General features: G+C 42.1%; 1 protein-coding gene across 1 annotated transcript in view; it reads left to right on the top strand.

The window, feature by feature from the left end:
• T265_12512 (hypothetical protein) overlaps positions 1 to 22138 on the top strand; it is a gene marked incomplete at both ends in the record, with an annotated part of 29133 nt that extends 6995 nt beyond the window's left edge. The window contains 7 exons of the mRNA XM_009164148.1: positions 3185 to 3284; positions 5955 to 6129; positions 7705 to 7867; positions 15332 to 15478; positions 19130 to 19358; positions 19604 to 19734; positions 22122 to 22138. Coding sequence (XP_009162412.1) covers positions 3185 to 3284; positions 5955 to 6129; positions 7705 to 7867; positions 15332 to 15478; positions 19130 to 19358; positions 19604 to 19734; positions 22122 to 22136 — 960 coding nt within the window. The remainder of the gene's footprint in view (positions 1 to 3184; positions 3285 to 5954; positions 6130 to 7704; positions 7868 to 15331; positions 15479 to 19129; positions 19359 to 19603; positions 19735 to 22121) is intronic.
• Positions 22139 to 24554: the final 2416 nt, after the last annotated feature.

Consider the following 24554-nt stretch of genomic DNA (forward strand, 5'->3'; position numbering starts at 1 on the left):
ATATATATATATATATATATATATGAGCTACTTAGGACGCTAACTCTCGCCACACGCTGCGAAACCTGATTCGCTGTGAGGTTGTTGCGTACACTCATAACATTTATACTCGTGCCGGGGGGAGACATTAAAATACCGATCCGGTAAAGGAACGGTTGTGGTTTCAAGCGTCGTCGCGGAATGTCGGTCATTTTCAATCGGAAATTCCCCAATTTGGGTCCTATCTCCGTTCATGCCAGCGAATCACCAAAATTAGTAAGAGACAAGCGGGTTTGGCAATACCTTTCAAGACGAAACATCTTCAGAGTCTCCATGACCTTTTAATTCAAGTAGTTCTTGTCTCTAAGGCTGGTATGAGCCCAAATTGAACTGAATTTCTCAGTTGTGTATTTTGGGCAGGATCTCTCACAGAATCCTTTGTGACTATGCATGCCTTACATTTGGCTTCACTCACTTGATATCCGTCAGTTTGTCACAGGCATCAGATCAAGCTACACTTTGCATGTTTGTGGTTCTCCGAAATTTCATTCGGTCTGTAAACGCCTAAGTGCGCCTCATTCGTTTACATCAATTACTCTTCAGTGTAAGCGCAGTAGTCTCTACCATTTTATTGCACAATGATTCTCCGATCACACGCACCTTTGTGAGTATTGTGCAGAGGTCACCGTAACTCAGTTGCCTTTCACTCAAGTGACGCACGCGAGTGTAGCTGCTTATATTGACCAATGTTCACGCATAAATATCAGATGGAGACTGATATCGATGTGTTCCGTTACATTTTTGCACAAAGTCGTCTCCCAGACAGCCCATCTAAGAAACGGCATCAATATAAAAAGCAATGAAGTCTGTGGCTTTTGTCGTCACAGAATGATGGAAGTTGCTTCGCTCAACCAAATCGATCTTTTCCTTTCGTAATCATGTCAATTAACTCTGACATTACTTTGAGACCAGCGTCTTCACTAAAGCCTGTAAGTTGTCAGGGAGATGCGGTCGGTGATCAAAGCATAGTTTTCTACAAAATTTCATGGTGATTTATCCTGGGCCAAGTTCATCAGCAAGACAAATGCAAAGTCCTTTCGCAACAGACACTTTAAGGTTCAAGAGCCGAACTGCTTCAATTTGTAGCAGAAAATTTTCACCTTAGTTTCCCGAATATTCACAAGCGTTAAACAAACAATGGTGCTAGTAGTGCCTCGTCGTGTGGACCAAACTGAATGAGGGCTAGAATCAGCCGGCCATTTTTGTGTGCCTGATTGCGTTTCACTAGTGATGCGAGCCACCGGGAGGCCTTTTGCATATACTGTAACCACCAAATGTTTAGTTTTCTCCCCTGCCCTGACCTTAAAGTTATCCATCTAGGGGATGTGGTTTAAGTGCCATATTCAACTTTACTTCAATGAATACCGCAAATTTATCTTACGTGCCCTTTACTATATTGTATAATAGTGCTGTACTGTAGTATTTTGACTGAATTGTGATTACATGTACCGCGTTGTACTCTATGTACGTATATTTCGTGTATCGATCTGCGAAAAGCTGTAAGTGCCGAGGTGTTAATTCCATAGCGATGCGAGAGGTAACACTTCTCTCTGACCATCGTCATACAAACCTAGCTTAATAACGGCTAGCGCAAGCCATCCATGCATGCTTATCTCCTTAGTGGTTTGATTTACCAGACGAGCTTTTTCGTGCACTGTGCATAAAAGTGTCTTGGATTTCCTCGCTTGAATAGATAGCTGTGGGCCGTCAGCCAAGCATTCGCCGATTGTTACAGCATTAAGCCTGCTGTTTTTAACCGGCCTTATCCCCTCAAATTTACACCGCGTAGATGGAGCCATGTACAGCTCAGTGAAGGCTGTATTGGCATTACCAATATTACACGTAGTCCATCGGTTTCATTTGGTGAGATAAGCTAACACGAAGACGGAAGCTATCCCACCATGAGTTAACTGAAGCAAAAAAAATACGTGAACGTATATACGGTCGATCAAGCGGTCCCATCGATTTATTGATAACGACATCACATCTAAATAGGCTTAAAGCCCACGAGTTAAATATATAAGGATAACTTCCAGCATAGGTTTTTCATTCTTTCAGCTATATGCAGTTATCACCTGCACTCCTATTGTTGCATGCAATGTTATCAACCAATAAGTGATCATTAATTAGCTCAATTTCCGCTGACTCAGCGGACAGAAATAAAGTTTCAAGCTTCACTGATAGTGTGCCACAAAATAATCAATCCTTTCCATAAAACAGAAATCTATATGACGTGCATCGTGGCTGATAACACTTCAACCAATAGAACGATGTTTTATTGGAAAACTTCGCTTCACATAGAAACAAAACTATCAGCTGAAGATTCAACCATTCATTAACAATCAATAAATATCGGCTACAAAACATTTTGGTGACATTTATTGCTGCCTTTCGGGACTTCGTTCGTGGTAACCATACACCAGTTACTGTGAACGCGGATACTGAGTGCGAAAAAATTCAAACTCACTGTAAAAAGGGGCAAAACCCTGTAGGTAAACCAAGAAAAGCTACACATTGCAACAGTTTACATCTCTTGGTTGCATTTTCATGCATCTTATAAGCGCTAGTTTCAAAAGTTGCTTAAGTAAGCTCCCCAGATTCAACTCTGTAAGATAATTATTTGGAATACTTGTGGGCATCCCGATCGTTCAAAACCCAGGACCTCATCGGTTCATTGGAAATGCTCAACAGCAAATTTAGACTAATCTGAGCGTAAGAAGGTACGGTTTAGCTTCGCAAAGTGTTTCACTTACTGATTAAATAGCAAGCCCTATCAGTTACAAACCATATGTTTTAGTTAAATCAATACACTGGAAGAACTTGATACAGGAGATTGTCCCCCATTTCATGTTTGAATAAGCTTCAAAAGACGTCTAGAATAGAAGAAGCACGATTCATCGTGTCACTTGTGAGGTAAAATGCTTTTGGTTTTACGTAATCCATGAAGTAGATAATTGCGAATGCCCTATTAGAATATCAGTTGTTTACAGTTAGTGGACACAGAGTAGAATGAGTGACCCCTTCCTCCAGCAACCGAATAACGTCTTATAACCTACGTAAACTACGAAATTCGCAAATTCAAAGTCTGTTGTTCTGAGTTGGTTTTTACATAATCACCTTTTCTACGCAATACGTTCCCTTTTAGCCACCTTGTCTGGTATCCGGTAGTAGTGGAAGTGGAAGCGGTGTACCTTTCCTGGTACAAAGAACGATTGCTCGGCAGATTGAGTTAAAGGACTGTATAGGCAAGTCCTTTATTTCATGTGTGTTGTAGCCGGTTTAATATTATATGATTACAACTATTTTGGGACACATTTCAAAGACTTTAAAAGGACTTGGCTTGATGTGATTATTAAAAGGTCTTTTCAAGAAGACTAAACTTGAGCTTTACTAACATAAATAGTTAAAATATGCGGCTTACCGTGTAGGTGTTATTTGAAGAAAATTTTACACGGATCTCCATTCAGCATGTGACTCATATGTTTAGGTACCACAAATATCACGTTATTTCCTACGAACGCCGTGATCTGAGCAGGTTTTTATCCGGTCAGACAGTTCGACAACAGGTTAATGTTCACTAGTCTGTTTAAGTAGCCACAGGTTCGAAAGTAGAACCATACATTCACCAAGATACTGTTTTAGAATTTGGAAAGCACTTCGTTATACAGTTGATTCAGGGCACAGCTTTATCACGTTTAGGTAGCTAAGGTGCCACGTGAACCATTCCTACATACTATGGGAACGGCACCTTTAAAGATGAATTGTCCCGTGCAGCCCATAAGTTAACTTTTGTTCTCATCTCCCAAATTTATTCATGGCTCATACGATTAATCAGTCTAAAATTGTATCAATCTCTGAATGCGCTTACCCGTCTTAATTCCCCTCATTCTCATGTTTTGTGTTCAATTTATGGCTTCATCTGGGCAAGTTTAGGTGCACCGAGGGGATCATTGCTAGATGTGAAAACCAGTTGCTGATAGTACAGGTTCTGTTGATGGGCTATCCGCTTGCTGTTTTTTCAACCTAAGGACGATAAAATCATTATTCATATGATTAACTAAGTATCGTCATTTGGTTAATCACTAGTTCAGAAGTGCTCCCTGTGGGAGTTTCCATGGTCATGCACAGCGTGAAGTGCGATATCATGTCGAAACTTACGGGGATTTCTGGACGACATCGGTTTCTCGATGGCTTATAGTTAGGTCGTCATGTGCAGTCAGATTGATGATGACCAAGGGACTTCTCAGTGATCGTCTACCGACCTATCTCTCTCGGGTTGAAGTTTGCTTTACGGGTTTGTATGGTGCACAGCTCTCCATGTTCCTCTACTTATATCCATGCGCGCAGTGATTAGACACTTGTTAGCTGGAGAATTCAGTTTCATGTACATTGAGTTTGATGGTAAGGAAGAATGGTAGGATGTTGATGGGAATGAGGGTCAGGAAAGGAATAAAATGTAAGTAAATGCTGTTTCCCAGCTGTTTTTTGACGATGACGCAAGTGGTAGCAACCTTATATTAGGCAGTAATCAGCTGAAGATGAAAGACGATTTTAGCTTGGTTCTTCGTGGTGCTGGCGAGATTGAATTCAAGAGGTTCCACAATGCGATAGTAATAACACTGAGAAAACACATGAAATAGCAATTTTAAAGATAGGTTCTGGCTAGGAAACAATCATTTGTACTTATCAACAAAATATCTGCTTTTGAAAACTGAGCTTTAATGGCTGAAGATCACAGACCATGCTATCTTCAACGGTGTTCAGCTTACCCATTGGAACACAGTATTGTGATAACTATAGACCGACACACAGCTGACTATTACTGGGGAATTCTTGTTCGGCGTCGTAAATAACGAACAAAGCTCCCTATAATATGCAATATTATGGCGCTTAATTTCACGGACTAAGGGGAATCGTAAGGCACTGAGCCAAATAATGGACAAATCTTACTCTTAAAAACATTTTTCTACCCCTAACAGTTAACTGCGAGGACCTCATGAAATACCACAGCACTGCTTGCCTAGAAAAACAGTATCCAAATGAACGCTTCTCTTCAGGGTAATAGCAGATCACTGGTTAACCCAGTCGGACTCTCGCGAGAAACAAAGTAGTATTAGCAGACGTAGTCCTCGATACCCCTTCGTCCTGTTCAGACATTCGCAAGTTGTTATGGCGCAAACAGACTGATCAAGAGGTCCATAGTTTGAACCCAACCGCGGCATCTCGACTATTCAGGGAACAAAACCTTTCAAAAACAATAACAAAACCTTGCAAGTAGGTATAGAAGTCGTTATAAGGCTGATCTGACGCCCCTTATTTAGTAGATAGAACCTTTTTGGTGCCTACCTGTCATGCCACCCGAGGAAAGCACGAGAACCTAGATACTGCCAGGTTGCCGGAGTCCATACAGGTGTAGCTTAGATGCAGAGGTTGGGCTTGAACCACGGGCCTTCCAGTTAGCGCTTACGCACCTTAACGACAGGTCCATCTTGAGCTCAGACGGACTAATGTTGCACTGTTAGTAGCACACTGATGTCCTTTGAGACCACTCGCCGGGACATGTCTCAACATCCACTTAGATGAGCGCCTTTTTTGCTTGACCGATTATTGTTCCCACAGAAACATAAAGCTTTAGGAACACAAACAGAAGGTCTCACAAGAAGGCTTCTCCATCAGATGACTTCTGACTGGACTGCAAGGCGTGAGGACGACTCTTTATCTCTGTGAGTTTTTTTCAAAGGTGCTATTAACCTCTGGGCTCAAAGCCTCACTAGTTGGGTAACCTTTTGTTTACAATGTCCATCTATGCCAGGATCTCTCTACCACGTAATTTGAAATTTCTAACACATCAATATTCTGTCACTGACCGTTTGAGAAAATTGATTAAATCAAACGATTTTCTACTTGTTTGCAAGGCTGTGGACGTTTCGGAGAAGTATGGCACGGCTTATACGAAGGCGAGGATGTTGCAGTCAAAATCTTCAGCAGCCGAGACGAGCAAAGTTGGCTTCGAGAAACAACAATTTTCACACGTTTAAATCTTCGACATGAGAATCTACTCAGTTATTTGGCGAGTGATTTAACGTCAAGGTGAAATAAGCAGCCATTTTTTCAGGCCTGTTGTAGGACGTCACTGCGTTCCTCACTTTAGTTATATTATTCCTGTGTACTACGTTCTGTGTCGGGTCTAACTTGGCGACCATCAACTGACAATTTTGATGATATGGTTAGTTAGCCTCTTATTTTTTTTTCTGCTAAATGAAGCTACTGTTTAACCAATGTATCGCGCTGATTCTCACGATGTTGGCCTTTGCGCCCCCGATGCAAAAGTTCACATGTACACAGTAACAATGAAACTGTTTGAAAAACGCTCATATCTAGGAAAATTAAGCGGAACACTGCGGCTGTTTACGAATAACAATTTACTCCTCAGTGTCTAACGTTTGGAAGGGACGAGTTGTTCATATTTTTTACCAGTATTCGTCACGACAAACAACAGTAGTCTGGAAACCACTGGTTCACTTTAACTACTACTTTTGTCAATCCTGCAACTGGAAATTAAACTATGACCAACCGGTTGCCAATTACTCACGTGTAAATAGTTTATTTCAGTTGGAGAGGTACGTCTGCAGCCATTTCGACAGATAAAATTGACTTGATCTATACTATCCTTACTGGACAGAATCTGCATGGTTGATGCATAACTAGGAGAGACTACGACCGCGAAACTAGAAAGGGGACATGCAAACCGTAAAATGTTATTCCACTTAGTGTTATGACGTATCAGTCTGGCTGTCTTTTTTCCATTGTTGGATGCTCTCCACTGGATCTGGAGGTATTACTTTTAACATTTTGTGATTAACGTATCGGGTGATCTCGTTAACTGATGAGAGTGGAAATGTTTTATACGTCTCCATACTTTTCGTGTGGAACTATAGCCAGCAAATGGAACCAATATAAAGAGCAGTAAGCCTCAGCCTTATGCTTCATCGATTAGCAGTCATGACCCTCATTTGCAGGAAAGTAAGACTTTGTACTTTTGTGTCGATATCGTTCGTGGGCATTTGTTTCGTTGCTGTCCACACCACAAGCAAAGCTAACCATGTCACCGAAACGCACTGTCGTCAACCGTTTGAAGCTAATTTGATCAGACACCTCATATCAACTCGTTACAGACGCCACCCTTTTCGATACACTAGGCACTGGCTGGGAAAATGTTGTTCAGCTCGAAGATGGCTGTGTATTCCATTAGGTAATGAAATCCATTCCGGTCCCATGAATCGGAAACTCTAGTTTTACGCACCGCGCTCGAATTTCCTCTTCCAGTGGACCTACGAACCCCGCTAGGTAGGCTTTGAACCACTGACTGCTGTTATTCAGCTATGGCTTGGCTCGCAGCACGAAAGGCCCAGGTGAGCATGTACTATACTCATCTTCTGTGTAACAGTTAGCTGCATACAGCATTCAAATAGCCTCTTGGTCTTGTCTTGAATAGGTCCTTCGAGTTTCGTAACAGTCGAACAGGTCAAAACAACAGCCTGAGATCTGATTCAAGCCTATTCACTGTAATAGCTGGTGTCATTCCACATACGAATGTCATTAATCGCAAAATTTGTGATAACAGCGAGACATCCAACTCTGCGCCTTGTTCCTCCCCCAATTTAGAAACGGTTGCACACAGTTGTGGATGATCACTCAATATCATTCGGCCGGCTCCCTTTACGACTATCTGCAGAGGAACACCTTTCCAGTCTCGGTTGGACTTTTACTTGCCGCTTCTTCTGCCAAAGGATTGTGTTACCTGCACTCTGTCATAGCTGGCGTTCATGTAAGTCTTCTTGTAATTGAAACACAGTAAGTCAATTATTTCTGGGCTCAAACAGCCTGTTACGTTTTCGTACGTATGAATGAGTGAATCCAAAGACCTCAAATGAGTAAATTTTGATCAGATGAGTAAATTGGTTTGAATGAACAAGTGGCACACTGACTGTATAGAAGAAACCTTTGTCTCTGAATACCTCAATCGACAGATGGAGCTCTCGTAGCCGTTGTCGAAGATCAGAATGACTTCACCCAGAATCGCCTGCCGCCTTTACGTAGTACCTGCCCCTGTCATTGCTGACCATTAACATCTATTCGGAGGGTATGGCGGCTTCTGGAAACCACCTCGTTCACGATGAGTTGGCCCATTCTTCTCTTTGCTACAATCTGTATGCTGTCCGAGAATCTGGTGCTTCACAGCGAGGCACATAGTCTACTGAAAAAATGACCCCCAATATCAGTGAAACTTACATCATTTCGGTCAGTGACCAATGAACGGGTTCGAGTCCTTCCGGTGTGCTCCTGAATTACCATACATTACCATAGTAACTCCCAAAGGCTCGAGAAAATTTCCGCATAGGAAGAATTTTATAGGGCGGAAATTTTCGGAAAACAACTTGTATTAGTTCCACTCCCAAAATAGGAGATGCCTTTAAGACTTGATCCCTATTTTCAGGATGACTGTTACATTTTCCAACTGATGCCACCTAGACATCTGTATGATTTTGACTTAATTTGACTCAGCAGAATGGTTTATTAAGTTCATACCATGTACGCGACTTCGTTCGATTGGCGACGTCAAACAGTGAAAATGTGGACTGAATGCAATAATTAGAAAACATACTGAGCAACCGAAAACCCCGAGCCCTGTCAAGTGCACATTCAACTAACATTTTGCATGATATTGGTTGTCTCTTTTTTGACGACCGTTTCTGGGGAACCAAAACTGAAGATTGTGTGGATACTGTAGCTGCAGCAGACATGCGTTTGTCTCAGGATACTCTCTGTGAGCGTTCACCACTGTACAGTTCTTATGCTTCCAAAAGCAAACAACCTCCCAACAGAGCCTACTTTTAGCGACATCCTTGCAGTGGTTACACTTATTGGTGTAGTTTCGAATGATTTCTTCTTATCACTTATGATAAATCCAGTCCGAGTCTCTACAGCGATCTTTCGCAAACCAGCACAGCTGACTTGGAAGTGCCCAGCTTTTGTATAGTGTTCATTAATACCTGTGTACGTCTGTCTGAAAACAAACAAGTTTACTTATTCACGTACTCATATGGATTTGACTGGAGGCTCAACTGATTTCAGGCTAATCTCCCGGTGATAATGGCTTTCAGGTAAATGTGCTGCACAAGATTACGTCATATTTCAGTTGGTACCATATTCGGGATAGCGCAACAAATTGCCTAGACATGGTATACTACTCATGAAGTTGCTGAAAATCTAATATAAAAAGTGACCGGAAAGTAGGCAGAGATACGTGAAGTCACTGGCTGCTTTCGTACTCTTGTTTTGTTGGTTATCTACCCACTATTTTGACTACAACGTATTTCATAATCGGAGCCAGTGACCAAATGCCATGCATTCACAAGTGCACATCTTTATGAGTAAGCCACACACAAGTTTGGGCATAGGAAGAATGAGGGGAGTACTTCAGATTGAACAAAAAACAAGTGGAATTGTGCTTGTTGGTTTGGTGCAGACAACACTGTACACACTTCATAAAACGATTGTCACCGCACTGTTAACCGGTCCTCAAGGTACCCTTAAAAGACCCTCACCCAAAACCAAGCAAATTCAATAATCGTACATGCAAGATCTGAAGTGCCATGTTCCAACTATTTTGTTTTACGTCCGGATGGGGTACGGATGTGTTCGTGGGTGCGCGCTTCTCTTGCATTTACGGACATATAGTGGAGATGCAAAAGTTGAAAGTTTTTGAAAACAACCTGACTCACTGGCCACCCGCGGCAAGAAGGACATAAAAAAGCAAGTGAACAACTCCGAGAATCCTCTGTGCAGCTTTACCGCAAAAATGTACGCCATGTGTGAGCAGTGAACCGAACCAACCCAAACTGTCCGAAATTCTGACATGGGACTGAAGTAGGCGTTACTCCGAGAGTTAAAGACCGAGCGACGAATATAGAGCGGGTCGCATTGAGCGCAACTACTTTAAGAAGGAAGAAAGCTGTTCCTGGACCCTCTTCTACCAACTCAAGAGATAAAATACTAGCAAATATGCCAATACGGTATTGCGAGGCGGTTGGAGAATAAATGAATGAATTGGAACTCTTCAAGTATTATTCTCCACGTCGGAGATGGAACTTCCTAAATTACCTACACCATCTACTAAGTAAAGGGTACGCCAGAGCTCTTGGGCTCTTGAATCGTACTACTGTATAAAAGAAAGAGAAATGAAACCTCATTCAAACCTGCTGGGACGCTGGGCTGCTCAGCTGTCTCCGCAAGCCCTCAGCATTAGTGTTATTTACCTGAATTCAACGGATCACACGTCCTTCCAAGAACCATATGATTTTGGGGCTGGCCCCAAGCGGTGGATGCACGACCACTTAAAGAAAAATCTCGTGAGTTCCTCTAGTGGCCGAATGTCCCTCTCACAGACCGCACACGTTATACACAGCCTATCCACTCTGTACTTAGAGACTACCCTGAAAGCTTTCTTAAGGAAGGATGATACCGGCGTGTAGCTGGAATATTCGTTTGACGAACGCCATTGTATTATTAAACGGTCTTGTGCGAGAAGTCTAGTCCATCACACGAAGATCCATATTCGTATGGTTACGGACGAACGTATGTTGTTTGTGCATTTCCCTGATAAGTGGTAAAGCCTAAAAAACGATTTTGCGACTGACGCTGCTCAGTTTGGCCCGTGCATCGAAAAAGACTTTCCTTTTGTCTCAGATTGCTCCAACCGGAAGCTACACCCTTCCTCTGCGTATCAAACCGGGAAAATAATTGTGGACTGCTGTGTGCTCTTCTGGTAGCAGATTGTCTGTTAACCTGACTGCTGACCGTGAGCTTCAACAGCATGTTGCCAGGCTAGTGTAGCATTTGTAAAACCCGGGAAGTTGGTGTCGAGGAACCGGAACTCCTGAATGCATACCACAGTTCACGTATACAGGATGGACCGTTCTGTACTGCATGGCAATACTGACCGTGCCCCAGTGCAACACCATATGCTAGAGTGGTTTTTACACGCAATGTCCAAGATGGATGGTCGATTTTCACTGGAGTGGATGATTGCGAAACACGGAGGTACTCAGACAGGCACGTTGTGACATGATAGTGGACATCATCATGTTCGACTATCTAAGTGGCTCAGGAAATGCATGCTGAATGGAGAGGAGCAGGATTCCAAAGCGGTTTCTATATGACCGACGAATACCAAGGCAACAAAAGAGGGACGAGAGAAAATGTCATTATCTGGAAATCTTGGTCAAAAGATTGACAACGTGAATATCGCGAAACAGAGGGCAAGTTGCGAAAAAATAGCAGTACAGGAAGAAGTTGTACCTGTGTGTTCGTCATTTCAACTATCGACAGCCTCGATCCACGGAGCTGAGGAGCACAAAGCGCAAGGATATTTCGGAAGCTGTTGGAATTGGAAACAATAAGCTAGATCCTTAGCCACAGTGACCGTATTTGCGCTGGTCACCTTGAGCCATTTAGCTTTAGCGAATATAAAATGGTTTCGATGAGGCATCTGCGGATACCAGACCGACCTTAGTCCTCTGTGCATCGGCGCTGACGAATGCCACACAAACAGAAACGAATAAAAGCCTTAAAACTCTGGTTGGCTAACTCTGCGATGGTACTAGAAGTAAAATTCTAAGGCCATTATTCCACAGGCCAAATACTTCCAGGATATGGATAATCGCAGGACGCAATGTAGGTGCAACCTGGGCTCGGCGTAATAATATTGCAGGCCTCCAGTTGACCGAAAGCAGACTGACTGTATATTGGCATACTGTTTTATGCAAGTTTCTATTTTCCTGTTTCTCTTCGAGTCCGCTTATACAGCTAAACAGTGGCCGTTCCATGAAGACTCAAAATGATGAGAGCTGTTGTCCCCCTGTTGGAATGTTGTACCTAATTGAGATCAAAGTTGTAAACTGAGTCTGAAATCACAATACCCTCTTCAGATATTGGGCTATTGGATTTACTAACATGACCACTGTGCGCTATGGTACTGTGTTTTCCTGGTGCATTTTGCTTACGGTTTTGGCTGAACAACGCACCTATCGTGAGTCAGCATGTTTCACAGGGATGGATCATTTTAGCTGAAAACTACCTGAGATATTCTGAGTAAGAAACCCAAGGTAGTAGTCTTCGAATATATTTCAAACTTCACATCTTCATTTCCTGCATTGCGTTTCCGAAATTTTCACACTGTTTTACATCCCAAATCCCCCCGAAAATCGGTAATTTAATGGAATTGAAAACAGTATAGTCAACAGTCTAGAAATAGACAAATGATGAGGGAACACCATAGTGTGAAAGTAATCAAAGCTCCAGTGCAGATGTACGTCACGCTGACCGGTTATTCTTGAGGGATTGATGTGTCCGTCACTCATTGAGTAGTCTTGAGTTTCTGATGCCTTCCGGCCACATTGCTGTCCGAAACCTCTAGGATTATGTATGAAACTTATAAAACCTAACGTCACCAGGACTCACACCAAAAAGTTCTGATGGGAGGTACGTGCTGATTCGTTTATCTCCTATTCGAAAACAAGGTCCTCGCTTATGAGTTGTTTGAGGAACTTCACAAAACTAACTCTGGAAAAAACAGTGCAGTTCATTCGTTAGGCACTGTTAGAAACTACATTCAAGTCGCACTGTCACGAACGGCATCCAGCAGCCCTTTATGCTAAAGATTGTTTAGAAGCCATCTTCAAAGTTTATGAACTACTGACGCCCTTTAGTTGGTCCAAGCGCCGACAGACGGCGACAGTCCCAAATGACCACATGGTGACCGAATGCGTTCGGATCCACTCTTACTGGTGCGCCAATGCTGGTCTACACCGGATGTAACGAGACTAGTACCGCAACATGATACTGTCCCCTTGGAACAGGTAGGTTGATGTGTGTGTGTGACGCCGTATAGCCTGGTTGTTTATTTTCGCCGTGCAGAGATGAATTGTTTGGATTTTTATCCACAGCATGGTCTATCGGAGCGCTACCGACACGTTACCTGGTAATCAATAAATACTGGCTGACACAGGGTTGATATTTACAAACGAACTTCACATGTCCGCATATAGAGCCCTGTAATTAAAGCTCTGCTCATACCCATTTTAGCTCCTTTCAATGACAAGTTCATTTCTTCGAATAGCTTTACATGTGAAAACTAAACCGGTCCTTGATATACCCATAATGGTGTCTACTTAGGACACGCATTTTCCGTCACTGCGTACGAATGCTGGATGATAGCAATAGGAACTGGTGTCGGTTTATCGGATGTTGTCTTCTCAACACAAATGTCCATGGAGTGAAACCGAAAAGCATCTGAAGCCCATTTCTGTGAGTATTTATAAGAAAAGAGGATATTTATGGGGGAATATTTCGTAAGTAAATACTTTGCCGTTCAATGTAATGAGTCCCGTTGATGCTATATGGACCACAGATTTTACTGTTGGGAATAGTTTTTTATAAACCTGAACGTGCTAGAAAACGCTCATTCGAGTTTTCAGTGCCTACATGCTGGAAAGGCATTATGGAGCCCACTCGGAGTAAATGTCGTCCAGTTTATCATGCCTGAGTACGAAGTTTTTCCGGCCCAAAACTTTTGAACGCCAGTGGTCCTGCATTGCACTCGAATGCACTGCCTTTTAAATTGTTAGTGTGCATATTTCAGTGATTCACCAGAATCCCCATTGGTCTTTCAGTAAGTCCCCATTGATAGGATATCGACTACAAACCTGTTGGGAACTTTTCGGACCACTGGCAACTTAGTTTTTTATGGGCAGTCGATCAAGTGGATTTTATGCTGCTTGTTGAGTTCGGCAACTGGTTTGTGAACATTTGCTATCCGCCTGGTAAGCCATCGACAGCGAACGAACGACATCTAGGTCTCAGCAAACGATGATGAGACGTTTCCGATTCAGTTTCCGAATTTGGCAGAGAGTGAAAGCTATTCGATCAGCAACCAGGTCTAAGTAATTTTATCTCAAGAAAAATAATTCCATATTTCATGCCAGTGTCGTGCCAAAGGAAACGTGAAGCAGTAAATTCAGCCGAAGAAGCCCACAAATAGGAGGTTTGACTGAGGCTCACTTTGCTCTTCCGTTAACAAACTTTATTCGTGAATAGACACATTTCGCCACTTGCGTACAACTGGAAGTTCAAGCTGGACGTAAGGTTGGATGAGAATCTGGGTTTATTCTCACTTGATTAACTCTCGAGAGTAGCGAAGCCGGTGGTGGGCTGTCGGCGAGTTTCAAGCAACTTTAGAAGTTAAATTTTGTCGAAAACACGATCATTACTAGCGTAGTCATCCTAGATTCTTCATTATTTAGTTATCATGAGAGTTGTGGGGCAAAGTTTTTCAGTTTAAACAACACCGCATTCCAACAAGGTCCACTTCCTGATTATGTCGTGAAATGTCAGCAGTAACTTTTGTCCTAGTAACTGCTTCCTACTACTCGGACGTCAAATTCAAGTAGATTGGTTAGTATAATGCGCACTACTGATACGGATGTGTGTATTTCAGTTTTGGATATATCGCCCACAGGTATGGTAGCTTTTATCCAACTAAGATGTGCATTGGTAGGCGCTGGTACGATGCTAGCAGGTTCGTTGATGCCAGAAGCACGATAAGCCACTGAATATTCAGCTGACTCAAAAAACCTATACTTGTGTGACTACCAAATCAACTACTTTGTATCGGTTCTGTATATGGTCGTTTTGTTTGGGAAGATACATCCACGTCACCTGAGTGTGTGACACAGTGAAGGAGGGGGTCAAAGAACTTTCATCAAGTGGTGAACCCACGGGATGCTCGTTATGTGATAAGTGCGAATAATTCAGACATACGGGAGACTTTGTCAAGCGAAAAACCTCTGTGAGTCACTCGTGAAATGAGCAAAAATATAAACCCCAGAGACAAATCCTGCTCAGTTTTGAAACAGTTAGTAAATCGAATCCTTATCTACCACACTTTTAACCAGTTGAAGCGCCCCGTGGACTGCGGCTTCCAGAGCAAATCTGTTGCGAAAATACCAAGGATGATGACTACCTAAATATGGCTGTCAATGACCTTTTGCACTACATGTAGTTGAAGCTTGTTGACTAGAGAGTAGAGCGTATTTCCGCCATTTTGTTCTACTTACTACCAACTGGATTGTCTAGTCACGTTCCAATGGACACCCTGTTCGATCATCAGTTGATATGCATCTGAGTGTACACAAGGAGCACCATGCAACTGGAATTACTTTCTGTCCTTCAGGGCAAGCCGGCAATAGCACACCGTGATATAAAATCCAAGAACATTCTTGTGCAGGCAAACGGCACATGCTGCATCGCGGATTTGGGTCTAGCGGAAGTCCACCACGGTCACAATGAAACGTCTTTCTTTGCTTGCCCAAACTACAAAGTAAGTCAGATATACCTTGAGTTACCGGTAACTTCGCTTGGTTCGACCTAAAGGACTGGTCAGTTGCAGGTCTGTTCAGCCGGTACACATATCACAAAGTAAGTCAGATATACCTTGAGTTACCGGTAACTTCGCTTGGTTCGACCTAAAGGACTGGTCAGTTGCAGGTCTGTTCAGCCGGTGTTTACACATATCAAGAGAGTGTGAGGAAAATGATCAATTCTAAACTAATGTGCCTGGTGTCAGACTATCCTAAACAGGGCTTCTTACCTCAAACACATCTGAGGAGAGCCTGTTCAGCCGGTGTTTACACATATCAAGACATGTGTGAGACAAATGATCAATTCTGAACGAATGTGCCTGGTTTCACACTATCCCAAACAGTGCTTCTTAACTCAAACACATCTGAGGAGAGTATTGAAATAGTTTAGATGAAATCTCTGTTCAGGGGTACACGCAGGAAATTGAAACATGTTGCTATTCTTGGGAGAAATGAAATATGATCTTATTTCTCACCTTCCACGGACAGACTCTGGCTATTCTACTTCATGCAGAATTTGTCTTTTCCGCAAAGGTAGCTCCGCTTACCTTTGGACCTCGAAGATATGAAAGGTTATGCTCATTCTACATTCTTGTTCCGCACAAAACCTCATTTATATGCCGAATGATCTACTTAAAGAAGTTTCCGGGAAATGCCATTATTTATTCTGATTTCATCTGGAAGTAAGTAATGCGACAGATGTGTTTGAATATGCTTAAGACACTTTTGAAGCTTTAGCTAAAATATTGAATCCCTATCATCGGCATGAGCATCCAGACAACTATCTTGGCTATGTAGATATGGGCCTCAGTCTTTCAAGTGACTTTTTTGATGAAGGTCGGACAAAATTATGAACAGAAGACGGATACATAGAAATCTCAGCTAGCTGCAACGTGGAACTGGGCCTAGGAGCTCTTAGATCTTCATTCTATTATTTATCATTTCAAGTGTTCTCCTCGTTAAATGTTTGGAGCCCCAAGAGAGTCTTAGATGATTTGAACCTACAGAACCATCGCCTTCCCATCCTTATTTTAAATATACAAAACTTGCTTTTGTTGATTTCTTTCGCACTCGCATGTATGACATCCTAAATATCCCTAAAAACTCGAAATCTTCCAGGGCCCTTGTTGCAGATCCGCTTCAGCCTATGGCCAGTCGACTTTCAGTGGTACCAAGGCTGCCACAGTTACCTGTTGTTAGTGAGAAAAATTTGAAATTCTTAGTGAAGAGTTCATTCAGTAGGCGAAGCCAGTCCATGCTGAGTAGCCGAGAGGCACTGTACAGCTTTTCCGTCACTGTTAAGAATCATCAATAGTACACATCTCACAAAACGTAAGCGAATACCATACCCGCGATCCTCTCGTTAGTAGTGTGGACTCTGAACTTTTCGAGGGCTCGCGACTATAAGTCCCTAGAGTCCCTAAGATGCGTGGCGCCAGCCTTCAGGATAGATTAGATTTAATTATAGGACGAAATCACTGCTGATAGCACATATCTGTTCGCCTCGACAGTATATCGCAAAAATGAAGGCATTGAATCTTTTCATGCTAACAATAACACGCCTACAGCCTTGTCAAACGTTTCATTGTGAATCCTACAATTTACTTGTTGACAAAGAAAACCATTTGTAACGACGCTTATCCCGCCAGCATCCCATTGCATGTGGTTAAGTTTTTTATTAACGGGCCTAGTGGTTGACTGTTTCCAAAATTCCGGACAATCTTTTGCTTACTGCCAACTTCACGTGTGGTTTATTCCTTTTCTAGATTCACATTAATTAGGATTCTGGGTAATTCTTCTCACTTAGTGGCACTATTGGGTTGGTCTCTACTGAAACTGAAATCACGCAAATAAGTCAACTTTGACGTGATTCACATTAGTTTTAGTCTTTGTCGGTCATTTTTCATGCAACTATTTTGTTTATATGATTTAATTTGGTCAGCTCTACGACACCGTTTGTGACACTCGGTTACTATAGGACTGACCAGACACGTTCAGTGAGTGCAAACGCTCGACCTAAGTTGTACAACTCCAATGGTATTACCTGTAAAGCTACGTGATTTGCAAGAGACAGATAAGCTGAAACGCAGTACTGCAATAATGACGCCTGTTCGTTCGTTACGAAAGTAAGAAAGTTATACTTGCAGAGTAGAACGTCGATGTCATATCTAGCTTTAATTTATGATGTGGATATTAAATTGGAAGCGCCTTTTAGGTAGACTCGTATGTAAGGATTCTTTCGAATAAACCGCACTTATTTATGGAATAAGGTTGTTGGGTCGTGAAATTCATTCAAAGCCGAGGACTGATTCCTCTTAAAAGAGTGCGAAAATGAGAGTGAAAATTATGGCTCCAGCACCTTAGCAGTAAAAAAAGGCTAATCCAACAAAAGCACGACAACTCATTACGAAAAACCGTGCGCAAAATTACAGGGAGTTTAGGAGTGTTGAAGGTGCACTTCTAACCTTGAGTCAGCACTGTACGGTCTATGCTGATTAGCATTGCTTCTTGGATATATCTGGACACTTGAGCGTTGTTGGTGGTGGCCAACCGACTGCTTGAATTTCCAACTGATCGCCGACTTTTCTGGCTGGAGACTGGGCAGCCTTCCTGAAGCAGCTTCAGACTGGTTCCAAGTAGTTGTCGGATATTCTGAGGTTATCTTCAGCACTCGGGCTTCATTACAGACAGTATTGCCGGGATCAGCACGGGATACACAGAGTAAAATTGCTTTCACCGTGTAGACTACGGCGTATGGGTTGAACCAACTATATTGGAATTGCATGCAATTTTAGGATCAGCTTGATAATGTGTCAGCCAGTATCGCTTCAGTGTGCACAGAAAGGAAATATGTTACAAGTATCAACTAAATAAAACGCTTGGAGGAGGATATTAGCTTAAGTGAACCCAAAGCATCGGCATGCACTACTAATAAACGGTCTATACTACTGAGTGCGCCTGCGAGTAGTGCATTGTCTGGTGTGTAAGTCCTGCTTTCGCATTTGATGGAAGGTGAAGGTTACGACAGAAATTATAGAACCTCCTTGCAGTGTCCGCTCACCATTGTTTAACGTTCAAAGAGCTCCGAGGGAAGTTCAAGAGGATGTTTGAGATTGCTCACTATTCAAGAGCTATATGAAGGTAAGATATATTATTTTCGTGCCTAATGCCTTGTAACCACTTGGTTCGTGTGTACTAGTAAACAAATTCATAACGAGACCACTTGGGTAGAACCATTAAAGTTTGAGGAAAATTGGAGTGGCGGAAAAGAAAATTACAAGTCTAATGGATGCTGTCTAACGAAAGCATGCGCTACAATTTGGCGGTATTTTTTCTGTCAACGATGAGCTCTCCGTTCTAATAGAGGTACAACACTCGATTCGTTTTTGATGAAAGCGGACTGTTTTCTCTTTTCGCCACTGCGATTCTTTGGGCGGAAAACAAGCGCAAATCATATAAGCACCTACTTCTAACAAGACAGAATCTTTCCAAGAAGGGAAACCTTCAATTCTAATAATATTGCCTTTCTGAATGCTTTTTACTTTACCAACTTTCACAAAGTGAAGTCAGTTCTACCATGTCTTCTAATGGTTCCCTTCCCGGGCTAATAGGTTGGCACAAAACGTTACATGGCTCCAGAGACGCTCAGTATTCTATGTGCAGCGTACGCATCATTTGAAGATTATTCGATCTCGTCTGGGATGAGTGAAAACAAGACTTTACTGGACGATCCCGTGTGCCCACCGAAACTGAGTTTTGAAACGCTCAAGGCAGCAGACGTGTACGCTTTCAGTTTGGTACTTTGGGAAGTGCTTCGACGTTGCACTCTACAGAATTCAGGTATGCCTAACGCAATTAGTATGTTCCTGTATCTAAACTGACTCTAGTTTCCTAGAATCGTGTTCTATTACGACTGTTTTTCAAATCCAATCACCATGACGATGTGACTGCAATACAGCCCGACGAAAAATGAAGGAAAAAATCATGTTTTTCTTTGTGTTTTTTTAAAGAAAACACTAAAAGTGCTTCAGTACTCAGCACGCATGCCTGAAGCAATTTCTTTTTCCCCGTTTGTTCTGATCAAGATGACGCAGACCCTTACATGCTCCCGTACGGTGATTTGGTAGAGTCAGATCCAACTTTCCAAACAATGTACCAAATCGTGTGCGTTGATGCACTGCGACCGCCATTCTCATCAAGATGGGCGAACGATAAGGTAACCAGTCAGCGATTTTTAAGTTTATTGATGCTAAACTTTAAGTATAATTCTGGATGAAGTCGTTGCTGATGTATCCAGCCATCATGACTGTCTAAGAATACTCACGGTGTCTTTATATGCCTAGACGAATGAAACACTGATGAGAAATTCAAACACTATTAAAGACAGGCAATTTCCATACATTTCTGCCTCGACTGCGTATTAAATACAGGCACAGGAGTGGGAAGACTGCATCGGGTAACCAATAATTAGCCCAAAAAAACTGCGAAACCGGCAGTTGCCATAAGCATAATCGCACGGAGAGTATAGAGCTATGCGATCTTCGGGATTCTCTGTGCTTATCGTAGGTAGGACCCGATTCGAAAGATTCTGAGTAACAACCTAGTGACATCATCCACATCGGCACTCACTTACGGAAACATCCGGAAGAAACCAAATTTTCGCCATCTGCAAACGTTTCAGAAATTGAATCTGTACGATACATTGAGTGTAATTTCCAACGGGGTACAAACCCGATACGGTTAAGCAGCTATACATGCTGTCACACTTTTACTCCAGATGAATTATATATCATGAATGAAATGCTCTTGGGCAGATCCAGTGGGGTTAAAACACCCGACTTTAGCAACCAGGATGACAACCAATCTTCCATCCACGTGGATATAGTCACCTCAAAAGCCAAATTTATGAGGAGAACCACATAAATGATGTACCCCTAACCCGATTCACGGTCGCAATCTATCTGTTTCTTCATTAATCTTCAACCATTGTCGTGCCTACAGACAATCCAACCTGTGTCCTTCTCAATGGCGATCGAGAAAATAACTCCAATAGATAAGTCAACCAGATGTCAAAGTAATCTTTTTTACGCATTTAGTTCGCTCGCTCANCAGATGTTGACAAGGCTTTAAAAATTCACATAGCCAAAGGTAAGGTCCGTAAGATCCTCATGCATGCAGTCTGATTCTTCGCTTAATATTTGCTACTTCACATGCGGTCTGCTTTAGAGCATTTCACTAATTCCCAAATGACATCAAAGTAATCTTTTTTACGCATTTAGTTCGCTCGCTCAGAAGGTTGGCAATAAAATGCCCCGAAATGGAGTCTGGAAAACGTAAAACACTTCTGTATGGATAAAGTAGTGCATATGTTACCAGTCATATTATTAGTTAAATTGTACAGAGAAAAACAAAATGGCTTTCGTTCTGGCTCCCTTGGGTAAGAAAGTTGTTTACCCCTCCTCTGCTTCATTCAGCCGAGTCCTCACTTCATCCAGCCGAGTCCTCACTTAACTTTGCGCCATCCAAAAGTTTTTTTTTCGCAAACGAACCACTGGAATTCTACTGCTCAACCACAAGTAGTAATAGTCTCGAGAGAAAAATATAGGTGAACGACAATCGTACCGTTAAATTATTTCGCCACTTTAAATCCCATTTTTGTTTTTTCGGAAACGATGAAACGCTTTGCTGCCGGTCGTAGTTGGAGAAACCGAAGTTAGGATGCTCAAACATGGTCTGATTTGACGTGTACCCAGGACTTATTAGTTTTATTCGTCTTACAGGTAACGAACATACTCTAGAATTGGGAAGTCGTTCGATCCGGAGAGGTAATTTCTCTTGGACAGGAAACAATATAAGTGTGCAATTTTTATCCATCTTAATGCTACTCTAAAACAAGGCTGATCCTGGTTCACCCCTTGCCTAAAAGTATCGACTTTATATAAACGTAAAGCACTACTCATGGAGCTGCTTGAAACTCTTCGTCAGCCCGCGGCCAATTTAGTGCGCGAGAGTTTCAGCTAGAATACCTGTCAAAACCTGGTATGCAAATGAGTGAATTGTTCGTAATACGAAATTGAATAACAGTTCAGTTATGATGTAAAATTCCCGCGACCGTACTGCTGTCTACAGAGAATGTCATTAACCGTCCCACAAAAGCGGAAGACGCCTGGAGTCTTTTTGGTTCAGAACAACTGAATGAACTAGGTTTGATTGGTACTTGAGGGGAATTGAGTTATTCGGACGATGAGCGCACCGGTAGTTAGGTTGGGGCCTAACAACCATCAAGCGAAGGACAAAAACATCTATCGCTCATTATTGAAGAGACTAGTTCCGCTTGATGATCCGATCGAATCGATGCCCAGCACACCCAGATATCAGAATAGTTGACTGTGTCTAGCTAGGGTATTAATGTGACAGCCCTAAGGAGAAATGAGTTACCGAAACTACTTTCAGTCAATCGTCAGAGAAATGGTGACATCAGACCATTTCTGCCTCGACTTTATAGAGAGGTACATTTCATAAGGAGCAGGTCAATCGTATATAATTTAACAATGAACACAATGCATTGATTTATTTACTGTATTATTATTTTTACTATTGAAGCAAATGGAAAGATGCACAAGACTTATGATGGAATGTTGGCATCCACAACCTGAATTCCGACTTACAATGCTACGCGTAAAAAAGACCTTGAAAGAATTACTTGTCGCTTCTCAGATGGAAGAGAGCAACAATTCAACCAGAATGAGACTTCCGGATGTCTGAAAAGTCCGGTAGAGGTGAGTGATCGTAAGAAGGTAACAGTTTGCGCTTACATGTTTGGTATTTTGGGCTCGATTCTGGGTTTGTTTTCTGACTGACTGGTGCTTAGTAGTATCTCATATCTGCTTTCAGACGATTTAATGTAGAAGTTTTCGAGAATAAATTTTATCGCCGCCTTACTAAATGCATTGCGGAGTTTCCTCACGGAGCGAGGAAGTAAATTAAACCTCCCTAGCCAGTAGCCTTGTTTTATACCTAAACGCGAAATATCGGTTTTATTTCATAAAAGCGTAAGAATAAACGTGCTATGGGTAAGAAAGGGTCACGGTCGCTTATACTGTTCAGTGTAGTGATTTTCCAGTGATTCTGGAACCGCTATCAGGGTACCCAAAAAGGAAAACAAATTTGATGGTGTTGAAACCCTGAGCAGCATGCAAACTGGAACTGCACATCACTCTTGATTGCATCAACCAATATAAATCGTTCGTTAGGTTGGAAAATCAGGGCCGTAACCACTAAAAATGGTGAATAAGTAACCCTACTTCCATCTTGTGGGTTCATCGACCTGACCAATGGAGGAGGCTAATGAAGGAATAGTATTCAAAACGACATCACTTGAATAACACTCATGCAGTGAATAATGCTTAGAAACCAATCTTGCTAAGGACTTGTGTACCTATAGGACAACTAACTATCCGACAGGTTAAAACTNAGTCTGGAAAACGTAAAACACTTCTGTATGGATAAAGTAGTGCATATGTTACCAGTCATATTATTAGTTAAATTGTACAGAGAAAAACAAAATGGCTTTCGTTCTGGCTCCCTTGGGTAAGAAAGTTGTTTACCCCTCCTCTGCTTCATTCAGCCGAGTCCTCACTTAACTTTGTGCCATCCAAAAGTTTTTTTTCGCAAGCAAGCGACTGGACTTCTACTGCTCAACCACAAGCAGTAATAGTCTCGAGAAAAAAACATAGGTGAACGACAATCGTACCGTTAAATTATTTCGCCACTTTAAATCCCATTTTGGTTTTTGCGGAAACGATTAAACGCTTTGCTGCCGGTCGTAGTTGGAGAAACTGAAGTTAGGATGCTAAAACATGGTCTAATTTGACGTGCACCCAGGAGTTATTAGTTTTATTCGTCTTACAGTTAAAGAACATCCTCTAGAATTGGGAAGTCGTTCGATCCGGAGAGGTAATTTCTCTTGGACAGGAAACAATATAAGTGTGCAATTTTTATCCATCTTAATGCTACTCTAAAACAAGGCTGATCCTGGTTCACCCCTTGCCTAAAAGTATCGACTTTATATAAACGTAAAGCACTACTCATGGAGCTGCTTGAAACTCTTCGTCAGCCCGCGGCCAATTTAGTGCGCGAGAGTTTCAGCTAGAATACCTGTCAAAACCTGGTATGCAAATGAGTGAATTGTTCGTAATACGAAATTGAATAACAGTTCAGTTATGATGTAAAATTCCCGCGACCGTACTGCTGTCTACAGAGAATGTCATTAACCGTCCCACAAAAGCGGAAGACGCCTGGAGTCTTTTTGGTTCAGAACAACTGAATGAACTAGGTTTGACTGGTGCTTGAGGGGAATTGAGTTTTTCGGACGATGAGCGCACCGGTAGTTAGGTTGGGGCCTAACAACCATCAAGCGAAGGACAAAAACATCTATCGCTCATTATTGAAGAGACTAGTTCCGCTTGATGATCCGATCGAATCGATGCCCAGCACACCCAGATATCAGAATAGTTGACTGGGTCTAGCTAGGGTATTAATGTGACAGCCCTAAGGAGAAATGAGTTACCGAAACTACTTTCAGTCAATCGTCAGAGAAATGGTTGACATCAGACATTTCTGCCTCGACTTTATAGAGAGGTACATTTCATAAGGAGCAGGTCAATCGTATATAATTTAACAATGAACACAATGGAATGATTTATTTACTGTATTATTATTTTTACTATTGAAGCAAATGGAAAGATGCACAAGACTTATGATGGAATGTTGGCATCCACAACCTGAATTCCGACTTACAATGCTACGCGTAAAAAAGACCTTGAAAGAATTACTTGTCGCTTCTCAGATGGAAGAGAGCAACAATTCAACCAGAATGAGACTTCCGGATGTCTGAAAAGTCCGGTAGAGGTGAGTGATCGTAAGAAGGTAACAGTTTGCGCTTACATGTTTGGTATTTTGGGCTCGATTCTGGGTTTGTTTTCTGACTGACTGGTGCTTAGTAGTATCTCATATCTGCTTTCAGACGATTTAATG

The sequence above is a fragment of the Opisthorchis viverrini genome (assembly GCF_000715545.1).
Source record: "Opisthorchis viverrini unplaced genomic scaffold opera_v5_3, whole genome shotgun sequence".
Lineage (NCBI taxonomy): Eukaryota > Metazoa > Platyhelminthes > Trematoda > Opisthorchiida > Opisthorchiidae > Opisthorchis > Opisthorchis viverrini.